This window comes from Maylandia zebra, linkage group LG20 (genome assembly GCF_041146795.1).
Source record: "Maylandia zebra isolate NMK-2024a linkage group LG20, Mzebra_GT3a, whole genome shotgun sequence".
Taxonomy (NCBI): Eukaryota; Metazoa; Chordata; class Actinopteri; order Cichliformes; family Cichlidae; genus Maylandia; species Maylandia zebra.
This window is the reverse complement of record NC_135186.1, coordinates 28,551,437-28,576,577: the sequence shown is the minus strand read 5'-3', so window position 1 is coordinate 28,576,577 and position 25,141 is coordinate 28,551,437. Positions and strand designations below refer to the sequence as shown.

General features: G+C 40.1%; 1 protein-coding gene across 3 annotated transcripts; it reads left to right on the top strand.

Moving 5' to 3' along the window:
- Nucleotides 1-844: 844 nt before the first annotated feature.
- Nucleotides 845-24,869, top strand: kdm5c (lysine demethylase 5C). 3 transcript variants are annotated; one of them, XM_012917817.4, is made up of 29 exons: nucleotides 845-1,375; nucleotides 3,029-3,176; nucleotides 3,804-3,881; nucleotides 3,993-4,115; nucleotides 4,263-4,433; nucleotides 4,564-4,698; nucleotides 7,222-7,278; nucleotides 10,650-10,773; nucleotides 11,034-11,308; nucleotides 11,553-11,711; nucleotides 11,824-11,943; nucleotides 12,046-12,204; nucleotides 12,950-13,131; nucleotides 13,265-13,427; nucleotides 15,035-15,154; nucleotides 15,244-15,438; nucleotides 15,565-15,746; nucleotides 15,899-16,023; nucleotides 16,122-16,269; nucleotides 16,344-16,434; nucleotides 17,059-17,441; nucleotides 17,557-17,695; nucleotides 17,802-17,981; nucleotides 18,224-18,352; nucleotides 18,504-19,253; nucleotides 19,356-19,398; nucleotides 19,478-19,677; nucleotides 23,495-23,671; nucleotides 23,758-24,869. In XM_012917817.4, exons 2-29 carry the CDS (start codon nucleotides 3,033-3,035, stop codon nucleotides 23,764-23,766), a joined length of 4,761 nt encoding a protein of 1,586 aa, XP_012773271.2. In that variant the 5' UTR covers nucleotides 845-1,375; nucleotides 3,029-3,032; the 3' UTR covers nucleotides 23,767-24,869. The 3 variants fall into 3 exon arrangements, with proteins under 3 accessions (XP_012773271.2, XP_012773272.2, XP_012773273.2); XM_012917818.4 differs by having other exon boundaries at nucleotides 845-1,807; XM_012917819.4 differs by lacking the exon at nucleotides 7,222-7,278.
- Nucleotides 24,870-25,141: the final 272 nt, after the last annotated feature.

Here is a 25,141-nt window from a genome sequence, read left to right as displayed (position 1 = left end):
TAGACTCAAATGTGAGACCATCTGTCTGAAATCTGATTGTGAAAGAGGACAATCCCAAGCACACCAACAAATCTACAACAGAATCCCCGAGAAAGAAAAGAAACAAAAAGTTGCAATCAGTCCGGTCTAGACCTCAACCCAACCTAAAAATGGTGCAGCAGGACCTTAAGAGAGCTGTTTGTTTTCTGAGTCTTACAGAAAACAATTACTTGCAGATCTTCCCCATCCCTGATTTACAGGTACAGATAGATCTCCAGATCTACCTGTACCTGTAAATCTACCTGCTAAAGGTAGGCCTACAAGCTACTCAATCATAGGGTGTACTTTGTTTTTCATAGGACTACATAGAGCCTTATCTCACATGGCTGTGGCTCAGTAGGTAGCCTGAGTTGTCTACCACTCAGGTCGATGATTCAGTTGTTGAGTCCTGCCTAAATTCATCCTACAGAGTGTCTGTGTGTGTATATAAATGTAGTAAGTGTGTAAATGAAGGGATGTACGAGGCTTGTAGTATGAAAGCACTTGAGAGCTTAAAGTGCCAGGAAAGTGCTTTATAAGTACAGCCTATTTACCATAACTTTCTTTTTCACAACAAAAGGGTGTTGCCTGATGATAAACTTTCAGGAAGATCTGCACGGCAATAAATAACCAGGAACCAACCTGGTGAAAGTCTGATACTGTTATTGATTTGTTTGTTTATTTTTTTCATTATCAAGCTTGTCATTTTTCTGCTAACATTTAATGTTTCGTATTCCTTCCGAAATTCTGGAAGAGAACGGAAGAGCACTATCGTGCTGATCATTATCAGTGACTTGTTAATGTGCTGCGGAAGCGCAGGCGTCACAGATGTGAACTTTTTTTTCTTTTTTCCTCCCTTAAATACACAGTGGAACCTCCCTTCTTCTGACCTACTTCTTCCCCAACTGGTCGCGCAGCAATTACATGCTTTGTGTTTTGCCTACGTGGGTACTACTTTCAGGGAGTAAACGTGAGAGACGTGAGAGATTTGAGGTTGTACTTCGGTCGTGAGAAAAAAGCTAAGATGGCGTCTCGTCAAGAAAGATAGGATGGCCTGAGGAGAGTAATGATGTTGATCGGAAAATGACTGATAACGACATAATTGACAAAGTTTGAGAACCTCGTTTAGTATTAAACGAACATCAGCAATCCATGTTTTGAGCCCGTATGCTTGACAGACCGGAGTATATGGAGAGCTGAAGCTAAAAAAAACGGTCAACTTTGCTAGCAGCGGTAGCTAGCCAACTGGACCGAGCACAGCTGGCCATCGTTAGCTAAGCCACCAGTCATCACAACAACAGAGGAAGGAGAGCGGCCACAATCCCTATCATACCCCGGGACATCGAGGTGTCTTCGGGTCAGTCACGGGAATGCAGCGAGATGTTGTAGTGTAATCAGATCAACAGATAACTGCATATCAACTTGCATATATACGATTAATGTTCACTAGCTGCGTGTTGGCGTCGACTTCAGCGACATTATGTAGGTTAGCTGGTCTGCGGCTGTAGTATTGACTTAGTTTTTTCAGCCGCCCAGTTAGCTAACTAAGGCTAGTTACCTACCACTGTGGGTGGCGATGGGACGGAGCTGAGAAAAAAAGTGCAGGCCTCGGTGCTAGCGTTTAGCCACAAGCTGCGTTATCGCCTCTGATAGCCGGACAATAGACACAAATAGAGTTCCTAGGTGACAGAAGACGAGAAATGAATGACACATAGCTAACCCACTATAAATAACGGAACTGGAGGCATTTTCTGATCATTTATTTCTGTCGTTACGCTTCTGGTTGAAGGTAAGGTTCGTTTAAACGGCAGTTATGTTAAGTTTAGTTGGTAGAAGCTAACAGTTGTAACCTAATAGTTACATGTGTTATTTAATAGTGGTGTTTAGATGTTACTCTTTGGCTTCTGTAAAGAGGTTATTGTATTTGTCATATTTAGTAATCTAATCCAGCCCACTCATGAGTGGTGATAGCTGCAAGGCCTTCTGTATCTGAGGGTTCATGGCCTCCACGCCATTGTTTGGGATTAGATGGATGTGAAATATGTTACTGAAGTCCCAGCTTCAAGTTCCTTTTCTATTTTTATTTTAATAAAATAATTTTTATTTTATTTTAATAAAATAAAAATAGAAACGTTGAAAAGCTAAGGCACTAGATTGACACTTTTTGCAGGCTGGTACAGATATTTAATGTACACATTGACAACAGTGCTTCTTGATCATTTTCATATAGAAATTACTCGTGTGTTTTATCAAATTTAATTATTCTTGTGTAGCCCAAATGATAAAGAAGAACTTAAAACCTTAGCCCCTTCCAACACTGGGCCTTTAGACCTACCAGACCATGGCATTTGTTTTGTTGTCTGATGATGGGGGAGGGGTTTTTAACAAGGACCACTTCAAGGGTAAAAAACAAATCATAGTCCTGGGATTTCCCAGCATGATATATGTTATTATTAAGAAATGTGTAAACTGTTGTGAATACTAGAAACAGTGTTTTCAACATGATCATCACACATCTGTATATATGTAAACCTGAGAGCAGAATAAGGAAGTGATGATTTGGCAAGACTAAGCAAATAGGCTATTTGTGCACGTATGGGTCTTTTTTTTCTGATGTGCAAGTACAATTTACATATCAAAGATTTAACCTGAAAGGGGGGAAGTTGACATTCCTGAATACCTTTGCAAAAATTGACGTCACCAGCCCGCCCACTTGTTCTTATTTTCTGTCAGTGAGAACATTTAATGAAGTATTCAACATGTATGTAAATATGATGATGACACTGAGTTATAGTTTTGTGAGTATTCTTGACTCTGGAGTGTCCTGTAGTATCTATAAAAGGTCATTAGGTCATGAATTGGGTCCGGGGGTATTCAAATTGCTGTGTGTACACTAACAGACTCATGTACATAAAATATTTTTCACATTCCGTATTATTGCTGCCATGCACATTACTAAGTGGGCTAGAGTTTATAAACTTGTATGAATTGACAATTTCCCTATTGTCAGGGCGATGGAAGGGGAAGAATTTGTGCCTCCTCCGGAGTGTCCAGTATTTGAGCCGTCATGGGAGGAGTTTCAGGATCCCCTAGGCTACATCGCCAAGATACGTCCGATTGCAGAGAAATCTGGGATCTGTAAAATTCGTCCTCCACCAGTAAATACTTGCTTATACTTGGTTTATGTTGTATTTATGTATTTAATTATTTTTCTTCAATTTTATTGTCGTTTTTAAATTCCATGACTCTGGAATTTAAAAACGACAATGTACAGTATTAATTAAAATGTCTATGTATGTTGGTCCTGAAGGAGGATTACACTTGCGTTTAGTTGTGTATATGTCCACTAAATCTAATTAGCTTTTTTCATTCATATTTAGGGCTTGGTCAAAAGTTATGCAAATAGGAGCTATTATAAGTGCTAGTCAAATTACCTGCAGTGGTGTTTTTTTTGTTTGTTTGTTTGTTTGTTTGTTTTTTAATCTGTATTATAATTTCTTCAGAATTGATAAGAGCAGATAGGCCTATTATTGTGGACAGCTTGAGCTTCACTTACTCTTAAGTGAAAGACCTTAACCATCCTTTCTGGTTAAAGCTGTGCCAAGTTCTTGAGCCCAAAAGCCATTAAACCCAAATAAGTCCAAAATAGGCTCAGTGTTCCCTTTCTCCCATGCTCTTTTATTCTTTTTCTTACCTCTCTGAATAGTCTGTTGCAAGATATAGCACAAGTTTGATTTAGCACATAGGCACATATGTTCTAATTGAATGTCTTTCCTACTAAATAGGACTGGCAGCCTCCATTTTCAGTGGAGCTGGATAGTTTTCACTTCACACCTCGTATTCAGAGGCTTAATGAATTAGAGGTGAGTCCCCCCCCTCCCCCCCCTTTTTTAAATTTCTTTATTTGTCAGTAATTTATTTGGGTGGAAAAGGCTATAGTAATTGTGGTGTTTTCCCCATACATCGGTTTTTAGGCGGAGACAAGAGTGAAGCTTAATTATTTGGACCGCATCGCCAGATTTTGGGAGATCCAGGGATCTTCTTTGAAAATTCCACATATTGAAAGGCGCATTCTTGATCTTTTCAGCCTGTCAAAGGTGAGTATAAATAAAAAATTTTTTTAACTCAAAATATATACTTCATATATATATATATATATATATATATATATATATATTTTTTTTTTTTTTTTTTAAATTGTTCAGTTTGTAAAAAGTATGGGTAAAAATATATTTCTGCCAAAGATTGTGACGGATGAAGGAGGTTTTGAGATGGTCTGTAAGGAGCGGCGCTGGGCTCGCATTGCGCAGAGGCTTGGCTACCCTCCGGGCAAGAACATCGGTTCTCTGCTGCGCTCACACTATGAGAGGATTGTCTACCCCTATGAAATGTTCCAATCTGGTACCAGCTTGCAGGTAATGCTCTACATTCTGGTCTCTTGGTACATGGGGTGATCAGTTAATAGACAGCCTTCAAATTGAGTTTATCTGTGAATATTATTAATAATTTTTTTTTCTTTCCTTAAAAAAACCAAACACTTACCAGCACTGTAAGCCGAAGCACTATGATGGGGAAGATGTGGACAAAGAGTACAAGCCTCACTCCATTCCCCTACGACAGTCAGTGCAGCCACCCAAAATCAGCAGTTACGGACGCAGAGCAAACCGCTGCCAGCCTGATGTGAGTGAGACTATCAGTCCTTAATGCTCTTTGAGTATATTTGCATACCTCTGTGACCAATGACTCTGTTGATGTGTATTTTGGTTACATAAATGGCATTTGTTGAATCACATTTCCAAATAGGCTTGCTGCCTCAAAAAGAAACTGTCCACCACAGAAAAAGTTGTTTGTAAAGCAATGCAAAACTCGTGTTGGTTTGGTTAATCTAGTCTGTTTCAGCAGCAGTGTGGTTTTAATGTAGTCCAATTTAACCTGTGTGTGTGTGTGACCACCTGGTATTCATGTAGTTTTCAGGCAGCCTAATTGGGCTTATTTATAATTATAGAAGGGAAGAAAATGTGACTGTTGTGACTTAAAAAACTTCTTATGTAGGAAGTGTTGTGGTCAAAATAAACAGCAGTACAATCAGCACTGGTTACATTTACTGGAAAGATGCATAAAATTAGCAAGTGCAAACCTAAGAAACTTTTCTAGGAGGACTTAAATTATGCAACTAAATTAGATGTTTACTTTGATTTTTCTATCTTGCATTACAACATTTTAAATCTAAGTGTAACATAGTTATCTGCACATTTTTATTGTTCAATCTAGAAGTAACAGTGAATTCAGAAGCCTGTTCCGTCATGCTTAAATTTTAGTGTCATTTAACAGTTCACTTTCTACTTCTGTGATAATTTTGCATAGAAATAACAGTGCTTCCATCACTGCAGGCACACCATTTACACTGCAAGTGTTTGAAAATCTTATTGAGTGGACCATGCCGTCATGCTACTGTTTCCAAGTCCTTTATGTACCCATGTGAATCAGTTGTATCTGGAAAATGAGAGTGCACCCAGAGCGCATCATAGTTTGCTTATTCTCCATCCTGTCGCGCTGCTTTGCTTTCCTCTGCTGTCGCTCCTCTTTGCACTATTATGTTGTTCTCTGATCTGTTTCTTGCACTTTCTCCAGTCACTCAAGTAAATGCACAGTATATTTTTATTTATTTATCTTTAATAATTTTTACTAATCTACAACCCAACTTTTGGACAAACCTACATTCACATCTGCTTCTACTTAGATGCAGCATGGCTGCCTGTAGATTTTAATTTTCTTTATTTTTTTATGTGCATTTTTATTTTGCACATTTAAGTTTGAGAACAAACAATTTCGAAAATTAATGTGTGCAGTTGTGACGAGTTAACTGACGGTGATTACTGCCTAAGAATGTCCTTTATATCCTATTCAATGCATGGTTTTCTTTCAGCTTTTATACAGCACTATACTGGGATTTGAACACGTCCAGTTTTGAGCACATGTTCAGACTTGGGCTGGGTAATTTGTCCCCAAAAATCATATATTAAATATTTATACTAAAAGTGATATATGCCTCACAATATTCTTCAGAAGCAACAGGGGGGATGTCAAAAGCATTTTTATCACCAGGTTGCTCAACAAAAAATGTAATAATATTAATTTCATGGGTCCTATTTAAAAGCAGTTTGTTTCTCTGCCACAGTTTACTACAATTTCCAGGAAACTCTGCACTTATTTTAGAGACCCAAAACAGTTTTCACTTAGAGTTCTGTGTGTGTGTGTGTGTGTGTGTGTCAGAGCTATAATTGATATTACCTTCAGTCGATATACAAAAGCAGGCAAGAACACCCAACTGAAGTCATTTGTGGCTATGGACGAGGTTGATGGCATCATGAATTTTAGCCATCTATAAGAAATCGATATCAGTGTAAGTGTCTTCACCACTTTACCTGCTGTCAGACAAATCTTTCTGACAAGAAAGGGAAGCTGTGACTCCACCAGACTTCACTGACAACAGCAATTTCAAAAAGGTCACACAGAGTAACCTGCTACTCTTTGTTTTATACTTTAAAAAAATCACTGCCTACCAGTCTGCACTGTATACTAAATGCAGACTGATAGTTTTGAAGTTGGTGACTGACTCTTAACATTGCTTATACAAGTCATCATACTTGGTTGACTTTTGCGACATGGACCTTAAGTCCAGGCGCTTCCTTCCAAGCCCCTTAGACTATGCTGAACTTGATGACTACAAACTGCATAGATATAAACCTTCAAATTTTCCCTCCATGTGGTAGGTGAACTTTGAGAATGAGCATGAGTTGGAGGGTTCACAAGCACAGCTTTATTTAAAAAAAAAAAGTCTCTGTGTAAAATAATTGATATCGCGCTATGTCAATATAAACAATATTGTTTAATTCTGTATTTACAAATATCTCTATCTCTCTAGAAAAGCTAATCTAGAAAAACTTCATTTTTCTAGACTGCATTCCAAGTGTCGTGCAATAAAACAAACCTCAGCTAAAATGGCAATCCTCAGCAGCTCCTATTAGATCTAAAATTTTACATCCTACATAAGATGTGATCCTGGACTCATAATGTCCCACTGGGTTTTTTTTTTTCCTCTAAAACTACTGGCTGTTCTCTCCAGGCTCTCTCCCTTCCTCTTTCATCTCCTGTTTTCCTCTTGTCTTAGTTTATTGTTGCTGTTATTGTCTCCCTTTGCAGGGTCCAGAGGATCTGGCCCCCCATCCTCTCACCACTGGCTCTCAACTCATCTCTGCGGTACTGCCTCTTGAGCATATGAGCTCCCTTTACGTCCCCACTCTTTTCCTAGACCACCATACCCCCTTTGAAGTTGTCTAAATGTTTGATTTTTTTTTTTTTTTTTTGTTTGTTTTGTTTTGTTTTTATAATTAACCACTAAAACATTTTCATTAACATGCAATCATCCCTTCTCAGTGTGGGGGTGCCAGCCCATAATATGGTCACAGAACTGTTGCCATAAAAAACCTTCTCTTGTTAAATCTCCATATTGATTTACACTGAATGCAGAGAAACTTCCCTGACTTCTTTTCTTCTTATTTAAGCCCTTTGGTCTTTTTCTTAAAATTGCTCTAGGACTATGAGACCGTGTAGTCTCATCTTGGACGGAAGTGTTTTATAATGCTATCGATGTGTTTCTAGACATTATCTTATTTTAAAAATTCAAGGGGATTGGACTTTGAATACAAGAATGACACTGCTGTTGAGAACCATTCTTCCAAGGCCCTAACCAAATAGGTTCATTATAGACAATATTGACAAACAAATTTTTCTAGTCTCGTTTTTGGGCTGTTGTGCTCTCTAGTCTTCTCTATTTCACTCATGCTATTTCTGTGTGGTAGTAATTGGCTTGTGATGCTTTGTTGCTGGGATGTCTGTGTGCCTTTTCACTTGCGCTGTGTTGGCTTGCTCCCTCATTACAGCAGTTAACAGTGTGACTGCATGTGTTCTTTTTTTGAGTGCACTCACACTGAAGAACCAGCTAGGTTTAATTTAATAGGGTTTTACTTACCAAGCACTATATTTTGACAGCAGACAGTGAAATATTGGATTCTTAATGCACTCAAGCACTAAAATAAATAAGCGCCATTCTGAACATATTGTTGTCGTCTAGGTGGTTTTACCCATTTGAGATCAGGGGGCCTGTACTATGAAGCAAGTGAGGCATATCCAGTATGTCTGTTCTTTATTTGGCTTCACTTGCCCTATCTGCAGTCGCACTAAATCACACGAAGGTGTCTGTCAACTCAATAAGGCAACCCGGTGTTTTTCTGTCTAGTGTTTACAGCATATGTGATTACAAAGATTAACAGGTGCAGTGTTTAAAAAAAACAAACAAAACAAAACTAAAAAACAAACAAAAAACAACAACAAAAAAACCAAAACAAAACAAAAAATCTAGAAATATATTTGCTCTAAAGGCTATTTCTTAATGCTCCTCATGAAGGAAAGACTTTAGATAATTCTTTAAATTATAGATGCTTTCACAACATGCACTATATTTGACAGAATTGATTAGTCACTAGCTGGTGGTGTTTGTTGATGTTCAACTCTTATTCCCAAACATGACCTGCTCTGTTAGAGGTAGCTTACCATGGCATTAGAAACACACTATTGGGGAAATTATGTTTCAGCAGTGGTAGCGTGTGGGAAGTCCATTGGCAGCTTTGGACTGCTTGTCTACCTGCAGAGAGCATCTGTTGTTAGATGGGGCAGTAACAAAAATATGCGGTGCAACCGGTCCGAGGGCTACTCTTGCTTGTGTTCTGTTGTTGGTCTATGAGCCAGCCGTGGAGATGAGTAAAAGTTGTAACATACAAAGAGCTGAAGTGAAAAAGTATTAAAAAACAATGAAGTGCTCACTGTAGCCACTGTCTGTATTTTATTACTTGTGATTACTTTCTGATCTTATTCTTTTTGTCGCACTCCTCTCATTCCTGATGAGCCCTCAGTGTCACTCACTTCTCTGGCCCACTTCTCAATCTCAATCAGATTTCGACCAATACGCAAAGTTATCCACATTGAGCAGCATGTAGTTGGGATTTTGAAGGACTGCATGGGAGTACTTTTGTGCTGGTTGAAAATCCTTCTCTATAGTCAAATACTTCTGCAAACAGACACAACCGTGGTAGCGTAAATTAAGCATAAGCGGTGAATAAGCTCAAAGACTTTAGCTCCATAGTTGAACCTGAAGCCCAAACTTTGCTTTGTAGTACAGGCCTCAGATCAAAGAGTGATAGCTCCACAACCTCAAGCCCTTTTCATCTGCTTTGATATCTATTGCGTTCAGTCCACAGGGTTTGGCTGACTGAAAAAGGTGCTTGCATTGTGCACAAGGACAATATAGGTAATGTTTTAGGTGGCCAAAGCTACATTTGTCAGTTAAAGGGAGTACAACTGCACACAGGTGGCAAATATTTTGAATCCTTTTTGATTAAATTTCTAACTTTTTTTCCTTGTAATGTCTTGACCTCTTATCTAAAGAAATTTTGAGTCTTTGGTATTGTTTATTTACAGTTTTTGTGCTGTGATTGGCAATAGTATTGGTATGATATGCAAACATGAACTGTCTTGTTGGAAGACAGGTTGTGGTTTGAATGTGGTTTGCTGGATTCTTAGTGCACACCTGTGTGCAAAAAGTGGGGGTTGAGCAAGTTTTCACCAAATCCTTTCATGATTGGGACTGACTGAGGAAACCTCTTAAATGGATGTTATGCGAAGACGTTATGTTTGTTTGGAATGGCTGTTCTAAACAAGAAATGCTTTTGTGTCTTTCCTTTTAAAAACAATAATTCTATTTAATTGTGACATTACGGCCTGTTATGGTTTTGTCAGCGTTGCTGATCATGCATGTGTTTTGTGCAGACTGAAAATCTGATCACTGTCCTAAAATATTCACCCCCCCATTAATATTATGTGCAGGTAGTATTTTGATTAAATTGGATTTCTCCATGTTCTAAACCTCCCAGATGCAATATAGTCCAGAATGTGGCTACACTAATTTGTAGTTTTCATGTTTTGCTGTAATGTGATGTCATTTTTCTGCAGTTTTTCTGAAGTTTAAATCATCCAATAGGAATGGAAAACTAAATAATATCTGTTTTTGGGATGTTTTAGTACAGCTTTAGATGCTAAAATGGCTTATCTTTGTTATATGAGCATGAAACTTTGTGTCTGAGATGCATTCCTGCCTTTGACATTGCTTTTCAAAATCCATTTACCCTTTTAAAAAATAATTGTGAATGGCAGCCCTAATCTACTCTGTATGTCTGCTATTGATTTATTTTTGTGTTCTCACCCGACTCGTAAAACCAATAATCAACCTGAGTTGACTAAATAGATGACATAACTTAAAATCCTTACCAGTGCCCTCCACTTAAATGAATGGTTGCATCTGCTGTTGTGTGTGATGGTGATGGGTCTTAACCTTTAAGCTTCACTGTGATGTAGGTTAACTTTTCCTTACTTTCTAACCTAGAATAATCCCTTCTTGTGATGCATTGCTACGCTCTCATGTTTTTAACTGTGTTCTGCTTGCTCTTTGTGCTTTGAGGAGTAGCTGCTGTCTGTTTCTTGCTTTCTGATTTGTAAAAGACTTCTTCTTTCCACAGCCTGAACCAACAGAGGAAGACATAGAGAAGAACCCAGAATTGAAGAAGTTACAGATTTATGGTGCAGGACCTAAGATGATGGGACTTGGACTGGTGGCAAGGGACAAGGGCATCAGAAAGAAAGGTATCATTACTATAACTTTATTAAACAGCTTTTTTAAAATTTTGTATTGAATTTTGGCTTTTATATCTTGGCACTAGTAATTCGAGGGGGGGGAATGGCGTGGCACCAGTCAATAATTGGACAGTTGAATAAATGGACATATTGTGAAGCTTGTTTTTTGTGTGCTATAATCATCCAGTCATCTCACACAATATAAATTTTACTTGTCTTGTGATAAATGACCACATCTGACTCTGAGCGATTCTTCCTCCTGTTTTTAGATGAGTTGCCTCAAACTGTTACTGTCAAGGACAACATACCACCTCCTTTGAGTGACACCTCAATCAAATCAGAGCCCCTGGACCCTCAAGAGAGACAGAGTGATGGGAGCTCATCAGGCCCACAGCTTCCTCCTCCTAGTGTTACAGTAAAGATGGCAGTGAAGAAAGAAGAACCAGCGGAAGAGAATGGGAAAGGACATAAAGAGGAGGAAGATGATACACCTTGCACCAAAATGACAATGCGCCTTAGACGCAATCTCAACAATCCTCAGTGTGTAAGTAGAGTTAGTGATTACTCCATTGTGGCAGTTAAAATTGTGATAAATGTGATATCTAATTACATTATAGCATAAATGATTATTCAGCCCTGTAAACAAGGTAGATGGTATTCTTTAGAACTTTTGCGAGAATCACTGCTTTGGTTCCCAGGAACCTGTTTTGCAGATGTTCGGTTCAAAGTTGGCATCATTTGGCTCCAAGCCTTGTGATTAATGTTATTTTAATCACCGACTTTCAAAGGTGGATTCTTTTGTGTGTCGGATGTGTGGTCGGGGAGACGATGACGAGAAACTAATGCTATGTGACGGCTGTGATGACAACTACCACACTTACTGTCTACTACCCCCACTTGCCGATCCTCCCAAGGGCAACTGGCGATGCCCTAAGTGTGTGGCAGAAGTACGTAAGAATGTTTAAAAGCATGTGTTTGCCTTTTAATCTGCAAGACTCTTAGATGTTTTGATTTTCTTTATGTGTCATCTTGTTTTGTTTTTTGAATTAATGTTTTTAGGAGTGTAAAAAACCCACAGAAGCCTTTGGCTTTGAACAAGCGACACGGGAGTACACACTGCAGAGTTTTGGGGAAATGGCAGATACTTTCAAAGCAGATTACTTCAACATGCCTGTCCATGTGAGTGTATCATTTGCTTTTCATTATGAATCATGATTCCCCCTTCAGCGATTAAAATGGAGAGAGGCTAATCTCTAGCGTTTATATTTTTTGCCTGTATAGATGGTCCCCACTGAGCTCGTAGAGAGAGAATTCTGGCGATTAGTAAGTAGTATTGAGGAAGACGTGACTGTTGAATACGGAGCAGACATACACTCCAAAGAGTTTGGTAGTGGCTTCCCAATGAACAATGGCAAGAGGAAGCTCACAAAGGAAGAGGAGGTACGTGCATTGTTTTTCTTATTTTCTAAGCTCAGTTTTTCATTGGCAGTCTTTGTTTGAGTGATGATTGCAGTATCCGGCTTTAGATTAACTGTTGAAAATCTTGTCAACTGAAAAAGCCGGAAAGTAGTTAGTGTATCCACAAAACACCACTGTAGAATGGATTTTGGGTGAAACTAATCCCCACCTAATTCAGAGTTAAGATGATAAAGGTGGAAAAAAAAAATCACAAACATCCTTTAAAATGTTTCAAAAGTAAAACTGCAGCTACATCATAAAACGTTTTTGTGCTAAATGTACTACAACAGACGCTTAAATGAAAATTGCTGGTAACCTACAGTGAAGACACATCAAAGCTGCTGCTGCACATGCTGTGCGTTCCATGTAATTCTACAGTGTGACGTTTATTTACATTTTTGACTGATTTACTTTCTTTATAATAATTTTTGTCAAAGAAGTCAATTATAATTTGTCGCAGTTCAAGATTATTTAAGTAAATTACTTCTTTTGATTTTACCTTTGGTCCAAAGTACAACAAATGTTTTTAAATATAAATATTTATCAGTATTTAATTGACCAAATGTTTTAATTGAGAAGGAAATGCTGCAGTTTATTCCATTTGGAGAGACAGACACCAGTGTATCTTTGCCATTTTTGCTTTAAAATACTAAATGTTGCCAATCTCTAATCATTAAAGTTGTTCATAACCATGTTTTTTGTTTGTTTTTGCTTTCTTTTTGGTCAGGAATATGCCCGCTGTGGGTGGAACTTGAATGTGATGCCTGTGCTAGAGCAGTCACTCCTGTGCCATATTAATGGAGACATCTCTGGGATGAAGGTGCCATGGCTCTACGTGGGCATGGTGTTCTCAGCTTTCTGCTGGCACATTGAGGATCACTGGAGCTACTCCATCAACTACCTGCACTGGTACAGCATGCTCAATGCATTTGTTCAGGAAGCTTTTAAGTGCAGAGACAGTATGTCATTTGTACGTGTACTTTAGAGAAAGACTAACTTTGCACTCTCTCCCCTTCACTCCCCATGTATCTTCCATCTCTAGGGGTGAACCCAAGACTTGGTATGGGGTTCCCTCTATGGCAGCTGAGCGACTTGAGGAGGTTATGAAGAAGCTAACACCAGAGCTGTTTGAGTTCCAGCCTGACCTCCTGCATCAGCTGGTCACCATCATGAACCCAAATATTCTCATGGCTCATGGTGTCCCGGTCAGTGTCACATCAAATCACATACACCAGTGTTTCCTACACATGGAGTTTACTTTAGTAGGCCTCAGAGGCATTTAAATGCCCCCCACCCTGTCTGAAAAAAACATCACCATCCACGATTAGACAATCAGTTTTTTTTTTTTATTTTGAAAGTTCAGTCACTGCTAGACATCTCACACAGGCTGACTCAGACATGATCACAAATATTGAATGTGTATTTAAAAGACATTTTAAACTGAATTCAATGTTAAATGAGGCTAAAACAAGTGGTGGTTTGCATCATACAAAACATTGCGCACACCCAATGTCATATTATCAGTTTGCCAAGTGCCAGAAGCGGATTAACGTCCTCACACCCATGCAAAATGTGGTTATGTATTGCTCTGGTTGAATGGTTACAGCGGGCATACAGCTGCACATTTTCTACTTCAAAGTACAGACAAGCAGCAGTAGTTAGTGCAGCTGTTTTCCACCTTGCCTGTTTACAGCTTCCTGTCACACAGCAAAGATTCCCCTGACAATCTCTGTATGGGGGTGCTGTGGTGGGTGGCATCCTCACATCTCAGAATCAGCAGTACAAATGTTGTTGTGCATTAGTAACATATCAGTTGTTTAACATACTATTGTCATACCGTAGTCATTGATAATCTTCTGCTCTGTTAATTGGCTGGGCACTCTAACCACACTTTGTAGCTTGTTTATGTGCCACTGATCTCACACTGGCTACACTGGAGAAGCACTGATTGTACTGTCCAAGTATTTGTCAGCAACTTGCAGAGTAGGGCTGTTTGATATAACGATATATATCTGATGACGATATGAAAACGTCTATCGTTTCATATTACGCTATCGTTTGTTTCGGGGTGACGCAAAATAAACTGTTTACGGCAACAGACGCACAAGTGACTGTTTTTATGCGTTGTCGTTAGCAACAACAATGGTAAAACCATCGCGTGGCTCCGCCCTCCATCCATCCATCCATCCATCCATTCGCTTCCGCTTATCCTTTTCAGGGTCGCGGGGGGCGCTGGAGCCTATCCGCTTGTTTATTTTTCACATGAACCTTTCAAAATAAATCTGAAGATCCTGTTGAGATTTTTCAAAATAAGCTGAATCACATAAAATAGTATGCAGGGTGTTTACGGATGATAAGCTAAAAAGAGTCGTCAGGTGCTAAAAAATAAACTTAAGAACAGGCTTTTCCTCGCAGCACGCCATGTAATAAATACTCATAAAGGAAAATTGCGGCCATTTGAACTTGCATAACACTCGACTCCAGGTACATGACGCCCAGCTGAAAGCACTTCACACAAGTTGAGTTGACTGAGATTCACAGAATTTACTGAAAATGTAATTTTTGTGTAATATATATCGTTGTCGGATGATAAATGTCTTCTATTGGGATATCAGATTTTGGTCATATCGCACAGCCCTATTGCAGAGTAAAAACATGTAATTTTTGATTGTTAAATGTCTTTGTGGTGCACAAATAAACAATTGCTCATATATGCATATTATATACTGCCCAAGCATCCATCTGGGAAACAATGTACACACGTTAGAAAGATTTATGTTTTTAAATTGATTGCTGTTCTTCTGATTGGCAGGTTGTCCGTACCAATCAGTGTGCTGGGGAGTTTGTCATTACCTTCCCCAGAGCCTACCATAGTGGCTTCAATCAGGGATATAACTTTGCAGAAGCTGTCAATTTCTGCACTGCAGATTGGGTATGTGTGTTTACGCTGTCCCAACTTATCATTTCACATTGCTCCTTCAATATTGCACGATCAGTATCACTTTTCTCTGTCTCTTTCAGCTGCCTGCTGGTCGTTCCTGTATTGAGCACTACAGACGTCTTAGGAGATATTGTGTATTCTCCCATGAGGAGCTCACCTGTAAAATGGCTGCTAGCCCAGAGAAGCTAGACCTTAATCTGGCTGCAGCTACACATCGGGAAATGTTTATCATTGTTCAGGAGGAGCGGAAGCTCCGAAAGAGTCTGATGGAAAGGGTGAGACACAGAAGCAAACTTTATTTTACTCACATATAAGTAAATAATGCCTCAGTTGAATAATATTTATGTATTGATGATTATTTATTGTTCATTTAAGAATATGGGAAACTTCGTTTCTTGCAGGGCATTACCGAAGCAGAGCGTGAGGCTTTTGAGCTGCTGCCTGATGATGAGAGACAGTGTGATAAATGTAAGACCACATGCTTCCTTTCTGCCCTGGCCTGCTCAAACTGTCCCGAGCGCCTGGTCTGTCTCTATCACACTCAGGATCTGTGCAACTGCCCCACTGAAAAACTCTACCTCAGGTATTTGTCAGTTGTTGTTGTTGTTGTTGTTGTTGTTGTTGTTTTTTGCTTGCACGTGTAAATACAATTGCCATAAAATAAATACAGTGGTATTTTTCTTTTCTAATACATCTACCATCTGTGTTATTTTCTGTTATCTCTTCACTCTGCAGGTACAGGTACACCCTGGATGAGTTATTAGCCATGTTACATCGATTAAAAGTTCGGTCGGAGTCCTTTGATTCTTGGGCCAACAGAGTAAAAGAGGCACTTGAACAGGAAGAAGGAAACAAAATAGGTGAGGAATCAGCATTAATTACATAAAGCCTTGAAATTTCAGTAAAACATAATCATTTCAAAAGACGATACTAACACCAAAGGCCTGTTGAACTGCAGAAATTGACTACTTGGAGATGCTGAAGATGGAAGCAGCAGAGAAAAAGTTTCCTGACAATGAGCTCCTCAGAAAACTCAACACTGTTCTTAAAGATATAGCACACTGCCAAGAGAAAAGTACAGAGCTCCTTAGCAATTCAACAACTAGGTAAGATAGAATCCAAGCTTAAGTTTTGCACAAAGCGTTAGGTTGTATGCACTGACATAGTTCTGTTTTTTTAGTGAAAACAGGATGACTCTGGACGAGCTGAAGTCCTTGGTTGAGACGATACAAAACCTGCCCTGTGTAATAAACCAGTTGGAGGGGGTCACGGTGAGAATTCAGAATTATTAAGAAGTTAACGTAACATTTCACACAAAACAAATAATCTTCTGGGGGTTTTTTTCTTTTTCATATTTATGTAATTTACAATTAAAACCTCATTCACAAAGGCTTCAGCCCTTGTGATTGTGAATAACTATCTGACAACCGCCATTCATAAGGGAAAAACCTGTATTCCCGGAACAGTTGCAAGTGGTTGCTAGCTAGCTGTCACTATGTGAAAGTGGTATACTACTCCCCAAGCAGTATTGAAACTTAAAGTGTGAGTCAAACTAGAAATTGATAATGATCGCTGTTAAAATAAAAGTTGCAAATTACTACTTGGAAAGTAAATGCCTAGTGTCTTCATGCAAACTACAGGCGACCTCTATTGACTAAAGCAGTTAGCAGTAACGACGTTTGGGCAGCACCCTCTTTGTGACCAGTTTGATCCAGCAACTTGCCAGTCTGGTGGGGAATACACATTTTTTTCTAGTTATCTGTGCTTTTTCAGGGGCTCACAGACTGGTTTTTGTAGCTGTGTGACTGAGATCTAAAGAAAAAAATCTTGTGATGAGTCTCTGTTTAAAAGTGTGAGTGATGTTAGCCTGACCTCGGTACTCTCTCATTCTTCAGACGGTTCTACAGGCAATGGAGGATTTCCAAAGCCGAGCTCAAGTATTGATCAATGACAAAGATTGGAGGAAGGACTCGCCACCCCCTGAGCAGTTGCAAACCTTGTTGGAGGAAGGGGCCAAGCTGCCTGTTTTGGTTCCAGAGTGTAATTTACTCCAGGGGCTAAAGGAACAGGGCCATTGGTTGGCCAAGGTGAGGTGCACCCTTGGGACAGAAGAAGGTGAGAGGCAGGAAGTGACGCTGGATGTGTTGAGGACCCTGATGGAAGCAGGCTGCAATGTGCCCCAAAGTGTGTCTGTGGAGACCGCCATGGCAGAGCTTCAGGAGCTACTCACGATTGCAGAACGTTGGGAAGAGAAGGCACAGATCTGCCTCGAACAAAGGTGAGACGGGCGAATCAGGCCAGAGAATTTACATTCCCTGCCATAGTGAGTGTTATTGTTTTACAAGTGTTTCTGTCTATTCTATCAATGAATTTTTTGGGTTCTGATCTTCCAGGCAAAAGCACCCTCTCTCCACCCTGGAGGCAATAGTAAATGAGGCCCAACTTATCCCAGTCACGTTGCCCAACATTTTGGCTCTACAGGGGTGCCTTACTCGAGCTCGGGCATGGGTAACAGATTTGGAGGAAATTCAGGTGAGGAAAAAAAATATCTATGTTCTTTTAGCTTACCTCCCACTTTAATGGTTTGACTTATACTTGAAATACCTGCAATTATTAAATAATGTTTGTGTTGTTGTAGAATGGGGAGCATTACCCATGTATGGATGATTTGGAGGGCCTGGTAGCTATTGGCAGAGACCTACCAGTCTTCATGGAAGAGCTGAGGCAGCTGGAACTCCAGGTGACCAGCGCACACTCGTGGAGGGACAAGGCCAGCAAGACTTTCCTGAAGAAGAGCAGTCAGCACAGTCTACTAGAGGTCATTTAGAGCTGTCCTATACTGTTTTTTTTTTTGTTTTTTTTTGTTTTTTTGGCATTTATTGTTGAATCGATAAAATAGATGTCTGAATCCCAAAATTGAAAGCAGAATACTTACTAAACAAATAATTATCTGAATAAATTCTTGTGTGTTGAGGTTGTACTAGTTAATTTAATTTTGGTTTGTACAGCGCTGTGACCTCCATGAAATCATTAATTAAACTTGGCGTTCGCCCCCTGCAGGTATTATGTCCATGTGCAAAAAGGAGAGAGAGGCGGGATCAGGCAGGGCCGCCGGATGATCCTTTGGATGACTCTGATACCAACACTCTGGGACTCTCTGCTCAGGACTTGAGGGACCCTGCAGCTATTGTGAGTATTCAGAATATGATTTTGTTTTAGTTTTTTGTTTTTTTTGGGGGGGGGGGGGGTGTTTTTTTTTTTTTTTCAGTGTTTAAGTTCCATCATTATTAATGCTTTTTTATGCTAAACTGGTAAATCTATTTCCATGCCCTGTTTGTAGGTGATGGCTTTCAAAGAAGGGGAACACCAGGAAAAGGATGCGCTATTAAGGTTACAGAAGGTGAACATGCGTAAATCTGGACTTAGCATTGCAGGTTGTAAGGAGGACAAGGAGAATGGGAGCTGGGATGATCCCATGGAGACGGACACATGCGGTCTCTCCAAGAACTCTGTAAAAGAGAATGGTAACAGAAACCACACCCCTTCCCAGTCAGTCTGCGTGTGCTCTGGGCAGCCTCGTGCGCCTCAGTTACGCTGCCATCTCTGTAAGGACTGGTTTCATGGTGGCTGTGTTCCTTTCCCCTCCCTACTACCCTCTTCTGGACCACCAATAAACCCCCTTTGCTGGTGGGACTGGGACTCGCGCTTCTTGTGTCCTCGGTGCCAACGGTCACGGCGCCCGCGCCTAGAAACTATCCTGGCATTACTTGTAGCCCTGCAGAGGCTGCCCGTGCGTCTGCCTGAAGGTGAAGCACTGCAGTGTCTCACGGAGAGGGCCATCACTTGGCAGGGCCGAGCTAAGGAAGCACTGGAGACACCTGAGGTGCAGCAGGTACTTCACAGGCTGCAAGAACTCAAAGAAACTCTTCATCGTGAACCAGAAAAGGAGAAGAGCGTGGAGAAGGAGACAGAAGGGAGTTCGGTTATTGTTTTATCCGACTCGGAGGGAGGTGAAGGAGACGACGGTGTCATTGATTTAACCGAGGAGAATTCACCTAAAAAGAACACAAAGGAAAGCAATGGCACACAGGTAAATTCCTCATATCAACTTCTTGTGTATTTTTATATTAAACCAAATCTGAGCTGTCCAGTAGGGCAAAATCTTTAATATGTTTATGTGCCCGTTTGACAGGGTGGATGTGAAAATGGTATCAAAAAGAAGTCAAATGTTACAGGTGAGGTGGCATGTTAATTTTAATTTAACCAAAAGTCAAGTTGTACACTGTACTGACTGTGTATCTGCCTTCCTTTCAGGTGTAGGGTCTCTGCTGGCCCTGCTGCCCTTGCTAAAAGGTCAGGTAGTGGAACTTTCCCCTGACACCAGGGTCCGGCTGGAGGAGCTGCAGCTAGAAGGAGATCTGCTGGAGGTTTCCCTAGATCAGATGCATACCATCCACAGAGTCCTGCTAGCTGCCTCTGATCCACCCAGAGAAACACTACACACACTCATACAGGTACTGGAAAATAAAGTGACTGTATAGTTCAATTTTAATCTTCCAAAACTCATTTGGTTTCGATGTGCAACTAGAACCAGGACCAAAGCACAAAAAGACTAACATCATGTATCTCTGGCCCCAAAGAATGTGTGGTGTTGGTCTTCTTTGTGCAATTCCTTATTTGAAATGCATTAAGAAAAGAGTCAAATCTTAGAGTTTGAAACCCTGTAAATTGTCAGGTGTTAAAGTTAATACAGTTTTACAGGCAAAGGTTCAGTTCTGGCTAATCCAAAATATTACATCACTGTATTTACTTGAACTTGTGCTTCCATGTACTTCAAGGGCTTTTGGGATAGACGGGAAAGGCAGGAACATTCAGTCCAGGGGCCCGTTCTTCGTACCTCGCTAAGTAGGTTAGCCGGATTAGATTGTTGACGATTTCGCGTGATCCTGGATCAGTCGGTTCCCCGAAGCTCATCCGGGACTTGCTGTCATAGCAACAGAGCCGTAAGCGTAAACCTGCTCGGGAGCAGGTTTACTTTATGTAAACAGGATCAGATCGCGGCCACGCAGGTATGTCCGCTTCATTTATACGAAAGCAACAGCGATATTTTTCCACTGTTTCACCATAAATAAATATTATCAATGTAACTAAAGATAATGCAGCACTTGATCCTTTTATTGATGTCACACAGATACATACAGGTCATTTCCTAAAAAAGGGAAATGAACTATTAACATTCTATTACATGTATGTGATTATTACAGATGTAATTCATATTTCAGAGTAGTAATTGTAAATTACTTCGTGTAATCAAGATGAGAGACCACGGCTATAAAAGCGAAGGTGGATTTGGGAAGCCTGTCGCAGCCATGTCCTGTCCGTATACGCGACCAACCCATTGCGGAAGGTGCAAGATTGATAAGGAGAGTCCTCAGAATTCAGCGTATATTGCGGGATAGACAGGATCCTTTAGCTCAGCGCGACAGTGTGCTCATAGAGAGATATCGATATTCCCGTGAGGGTATTATTTACTTAACCAACTTGTTGACGAGGGGGTGCAGGACCACCACCTGTCTTTTTTTCCTCTGCCCTTTTCTTGGTTGCTGTTATGAACAAACTAACAGAGTATTACAGGCCAGTATTACCTTGCCAAGAGACGCAAAGCAATCTAAGAGATAAATATTACCATTCTGTAGAATACTCCTGTATTCCACTTTTACTTGTTCCCATGTTCTTGTGGGTCCTGTTGTGGCTCTAATGTGAAAGGGGATATAATATAACATATTATAATATAATATAATGCCATATGATATTGGACAATATAGTGTCATATGATAGATCTACCCTACCGCCTACTGGTGTTGGCCAGAGGGGCCGATGGCGCGATATGGCAGCCTGGCTACAACCGTAGCTGCCTCCACCAGTGTGTGAATGTGGGAGTGAATGAATAGTGGTATCGTAAAGCGCTTTGGGTGCCTTGGAAAGCGCTATATAAATCCAATCCATTATTATTATTATTATTATTAAATTACCTACGAGTTTGATTTGTCAGCAACTTTCTGCCAGCCCTCTCTCCTTGCTTTTGCAGCCTTTGCAGTGTTCTCTTGCGTTTTAATTAAACTCTGAAACTCCTGAAATCCCTCACTCATGAGTTCTTGCTCTGCTGCCGGAAAATACCGAGCACGCCCCTTCGACATTTTCGCCGACCAATCAGCGGGTTGCCGATCAATGTTTCTACTATCGATGCGTAGCCCCTTTTACGACACCCAGTGATGTCACATTCCTGCGTCCAGCTGTAGTAATCGTCAACAGCAGGTGTGTTCGGGGAACCGGATTAGCGAGCTCACGGTTAGCGCGATGATTTGATCTTGGATGTGTCATTTGATCTTGGATGTAGTAAGCGACGTACGAAGAACGGGCCCCAGGTCTCTGCATTAGCCTTAGTACATCTAGGTCAAATGCTTAACCCGTCATCAATATTTTTATATTTTACTAAAACGCTTACTTTAATTTTACTACAAAATGTTGCAGTTGAAGCCTCTGTTATCGTCTCTGTTCAGTGACACAATGTTGTGTGTCTGGCATCTACTTACCTGTAGATATGTGGAATAGCGGAAATCTACGCATCTAGAGTGCGACCAAATTGGTCGCACTCTAGATGCGACCACATTTTTCAGTGGTGCGACTATTAAAAAATAAATAAATAAAAAAATAAATAAAAAAATTGGTCGTGTGTGACCAACTGTTCGGGTAACAAAAAAAATAAATAAATCTCTGCAACTCTCCGTGTGGTCAACAACAGACACACATTATGCCCCTATTGTGGACTAAACCAATCAGAGATAGTCAGGGGCGGGACCTCTCTGATTGGCCGTGGTCCAGTTGAAAGTGCAGGTGGAAGAGAGAGGTGAGTAGCTTGAATAAAGCGATATCAATTCATTAACGGATTCCACTCAAAGACGTAAACACAGAGCAGACCCGACACATCAGAATCAGCTTTGTCTTTCTCGGCTTTCTCACCCGACGGCCCGTAGACGGATACGCTGTCGGAGCTTAGCGATTCTGATGCGTCAGGTCCACTCTGTGTTTACGTCTTTTTTGCACTGATTTTGAGCTGCAGGTTTTGTCTCTCTCCAACCAAAATTCGCAGAGCCAGCAGCAAAAGAAGCAGCAAACTGCGCTTCACATTTGATCAATGTCGTCATAAATTCCCTCTGACTTTTGTGGTTTTGCTTCCACCACGATAAAAATTACACTTCATACACAGCTCTCTGTGTACTTCAGGAACAGTTTCCCGTCTCAAATCTGTTTTCTGCATTATTCATTCGCTTATTACCCACCAGTCTAACGTTGTTGTCTTTTTCTTTTTTCACTTAAATGACCTTGGACAAGAAAGCCTAATTTTTGCTGTTCAATACTGAAGAAATGTAAACTTCTTAAAATTATGCAAAATTGCAGAATATTGTAGAATATTTTTAAGGTTATCTGCTATAAAAAGCCAGACCAGGAAAATCTCCTTCATGTTTTTCTGTGTTTTATTCTCAGTTACTTTCACACAAAGGCATGTGCTGTGATGTTCACAATTCTGATGAAGTCTCACATGTATCAGTACTGATAAATGATCAGAATTATATTTCTGACTGTCTGAGGCTAAATTGAATTGAATCAGGACTTTGAGAACCGGAATCGAATGGATTATAGAAATCAGTGATGATACCCAGCCCTAGTGAGCAGCCTACGCCCGACAGAAGTGGATGTAGCTGTGGGTAATGAGAAAAGATGAAAAGAACGATTGATAACTTTTTTGTTAAGTTAAGGCCTGATCCATCTGAAATTCATAGCCAGTGCTCTGACACAGTGCCATCAATCTTTGAACGCTGAAAAAGCACAGTGTATCCAGAAAACGCATTATATGCTGCAATAAATGCAGTGCCCAAGTGTCCCCTCTCCCCAGTGCCTTTCAGCAACAGACAGCAGCAAACAGATTGTCAGAGGAGGCCAAGATGATGATTAAGCTTAAAATTTTCTACAATATTGACAAAGCACGTTAAGCACAAGTTTGTTAGTTAATCATTTAGAAATGAATATTATCTGTATGGACTCCCCCCCCCCCCCCCCCCCCCCCAAAAGAAAGTGCACATGTAAAACTGCAGTGATAAGCGATGCGGTTGAAAAATTTGAGTGCGCCTAACTTTTGTGCCGGTACGCCTACATTTTTAAAGTTAGGCGTACCGGTGCACCCGTGTCAAAAAGTTAGTCTAGAGCCCTGATGATTATTATTATTATTATTATTATTTTTTTTTTTTTTACATTTCTTTCATCATCTCTCAGATTGAGCTTGAAGAGCAGAGACGAGCAGGCCGTGGGCGAACCAAGGACTCCAAAAGGAAGAGGAAGAGCCACAGAGGGGGCAGTGGGGACGGAGGACAAAGGTCACTGGATGCCTCGGAGACAAAGAAAACCTGCCCCTTCAGACACACCCCCTCCCCTGTCCAGACCCATCCTGAGGTATCATATCCCCTTTCTAGATTTTTCTTTTTACCTTGAAATGCATAAAGTATCTTAGTGTTAACCTTTATTTATTTTTTTGATAGATTTTGTGATGCAGTCATCGTTGGAGCTTCGTTACAGTCAGTTAGCCTGAAAAACTGAAGGGACAGGGGCTTTCTGTGCCAGAAGACTGTATCAAGTTACAGAGAGATACAGGACCTCCCCTGTGCTCTGCTTTCCTTCTCACCCCTCATTTATGCATTCAGACACTAAGAGTGGTGACTCTTCTACACTCCAGTATCATCCATAACACCGCAGTATCTCATTTGTCCGGATTTTTTATTATTATTATTTTTTTCTTTTTTGTTGTTGTTGTTGTTCAGACTCTCAGTCTTACCCAAACTTTATTCTCCACCTTCCCTGGACGAATTCTTCCTGTGAACATAATAAGACTGTGCTTGACAGATGTGAGACTTGCCGTAATAGGAGTGTCTTTGGTCTAGAGTTGTCTCTGAGGTCTTTCAGTATGCTATGTTATCCCAACTGTGTTAAAAGCTAGTTTAAGCGAAGCCTGTCACGAGGACCGGCATTTGCAGTTTCTCTTCACTTGAGTCACTTGTTGAAGTTGGATAAGCTATGGGTTTATTTTAGACTGTTGTTTGGGCATGACTCCTGAAGCTGTGCTGCAGTAGAGGATTTTGACTACTGATCTGAGACAACGGCGCCATGGATACACTTTTTTTTTTTTCTTTTTTTTTTTTTTGTAGTTGTTTCAAATCTCGTGTTTGATGCTGTTTTGAGGGGACATGCATTCTAAATAAGTAAATTTTGGGAAGTGTTAAAAACAGGCATTAATGTTTTTGGTGCTACTTTCCCAAAATGTACCTCCACACCTCCTGGCTTCCTCCCTCTCTTCTTCCCTTCTATGCTCTATGCTTTTTTTTTTTTTCCTCCCATCCTTTTGACTCCCGGTTTTATTCCTCCCTCTGTCATTCTCTCCCTCTTTGCAAGTTAAGGTTAACTTCACTGTAACTCACTTTATCCCAATATATTTTGTTTCCTTTTGTTCAGATGATTATTATTATATTATTATTATTATTGATATTGCAGACACACAGATGTCGTGAGTTTGTGTATAAACTTTTCATTTTACTGTTGCCTTTTGTTTCTTTTCACTCTTGTTAGAAAAATAAAAGGTTTAGAATTGTTTAGGAAACATGGACTGATTTTTCACCTTGTCCTTCTATAGTCATAAAAGCGCTATATATAGAGATGGTATTTTGTTTTTGGGAAAAGATTTACACATAAGTGCCGACCAACAACATTTTCAGTTCTATCTGGAGAGAATTAAGCCTGTTTATTATTATTATTATTATTATTATTATTATTTTGTAGCTGTAACATATAGATTTCCTATAAATGTAGTTAAACACACTGATTAAGTTATTATTATGGAAGAACTGCTGTAAGGATTCACATTCACTACAT

Coding starts and splice junctions, on each gene's coding strand:
- kdm5c (XM_012917817.4), top strand. CDS start 3,033: ATGGAAGGGGAAGAATTTGTGCCTCCTCCGGAGTGTCCAGTATTTGAG. Junction 4,434..4,563: donor AATCTGGTACCAGCTTGCAG/GTAATGCTCTAC, acceptor AACACTTACCAG/CACTGTAAGCCGAAGCACTA. Junction 13,132..13,264: donor TCCATCAACTACCTGCACTG/GTACAGCATGCT, acceptor TTCCATCTCTAG/GGGTGAACCCAAGACTTGGT.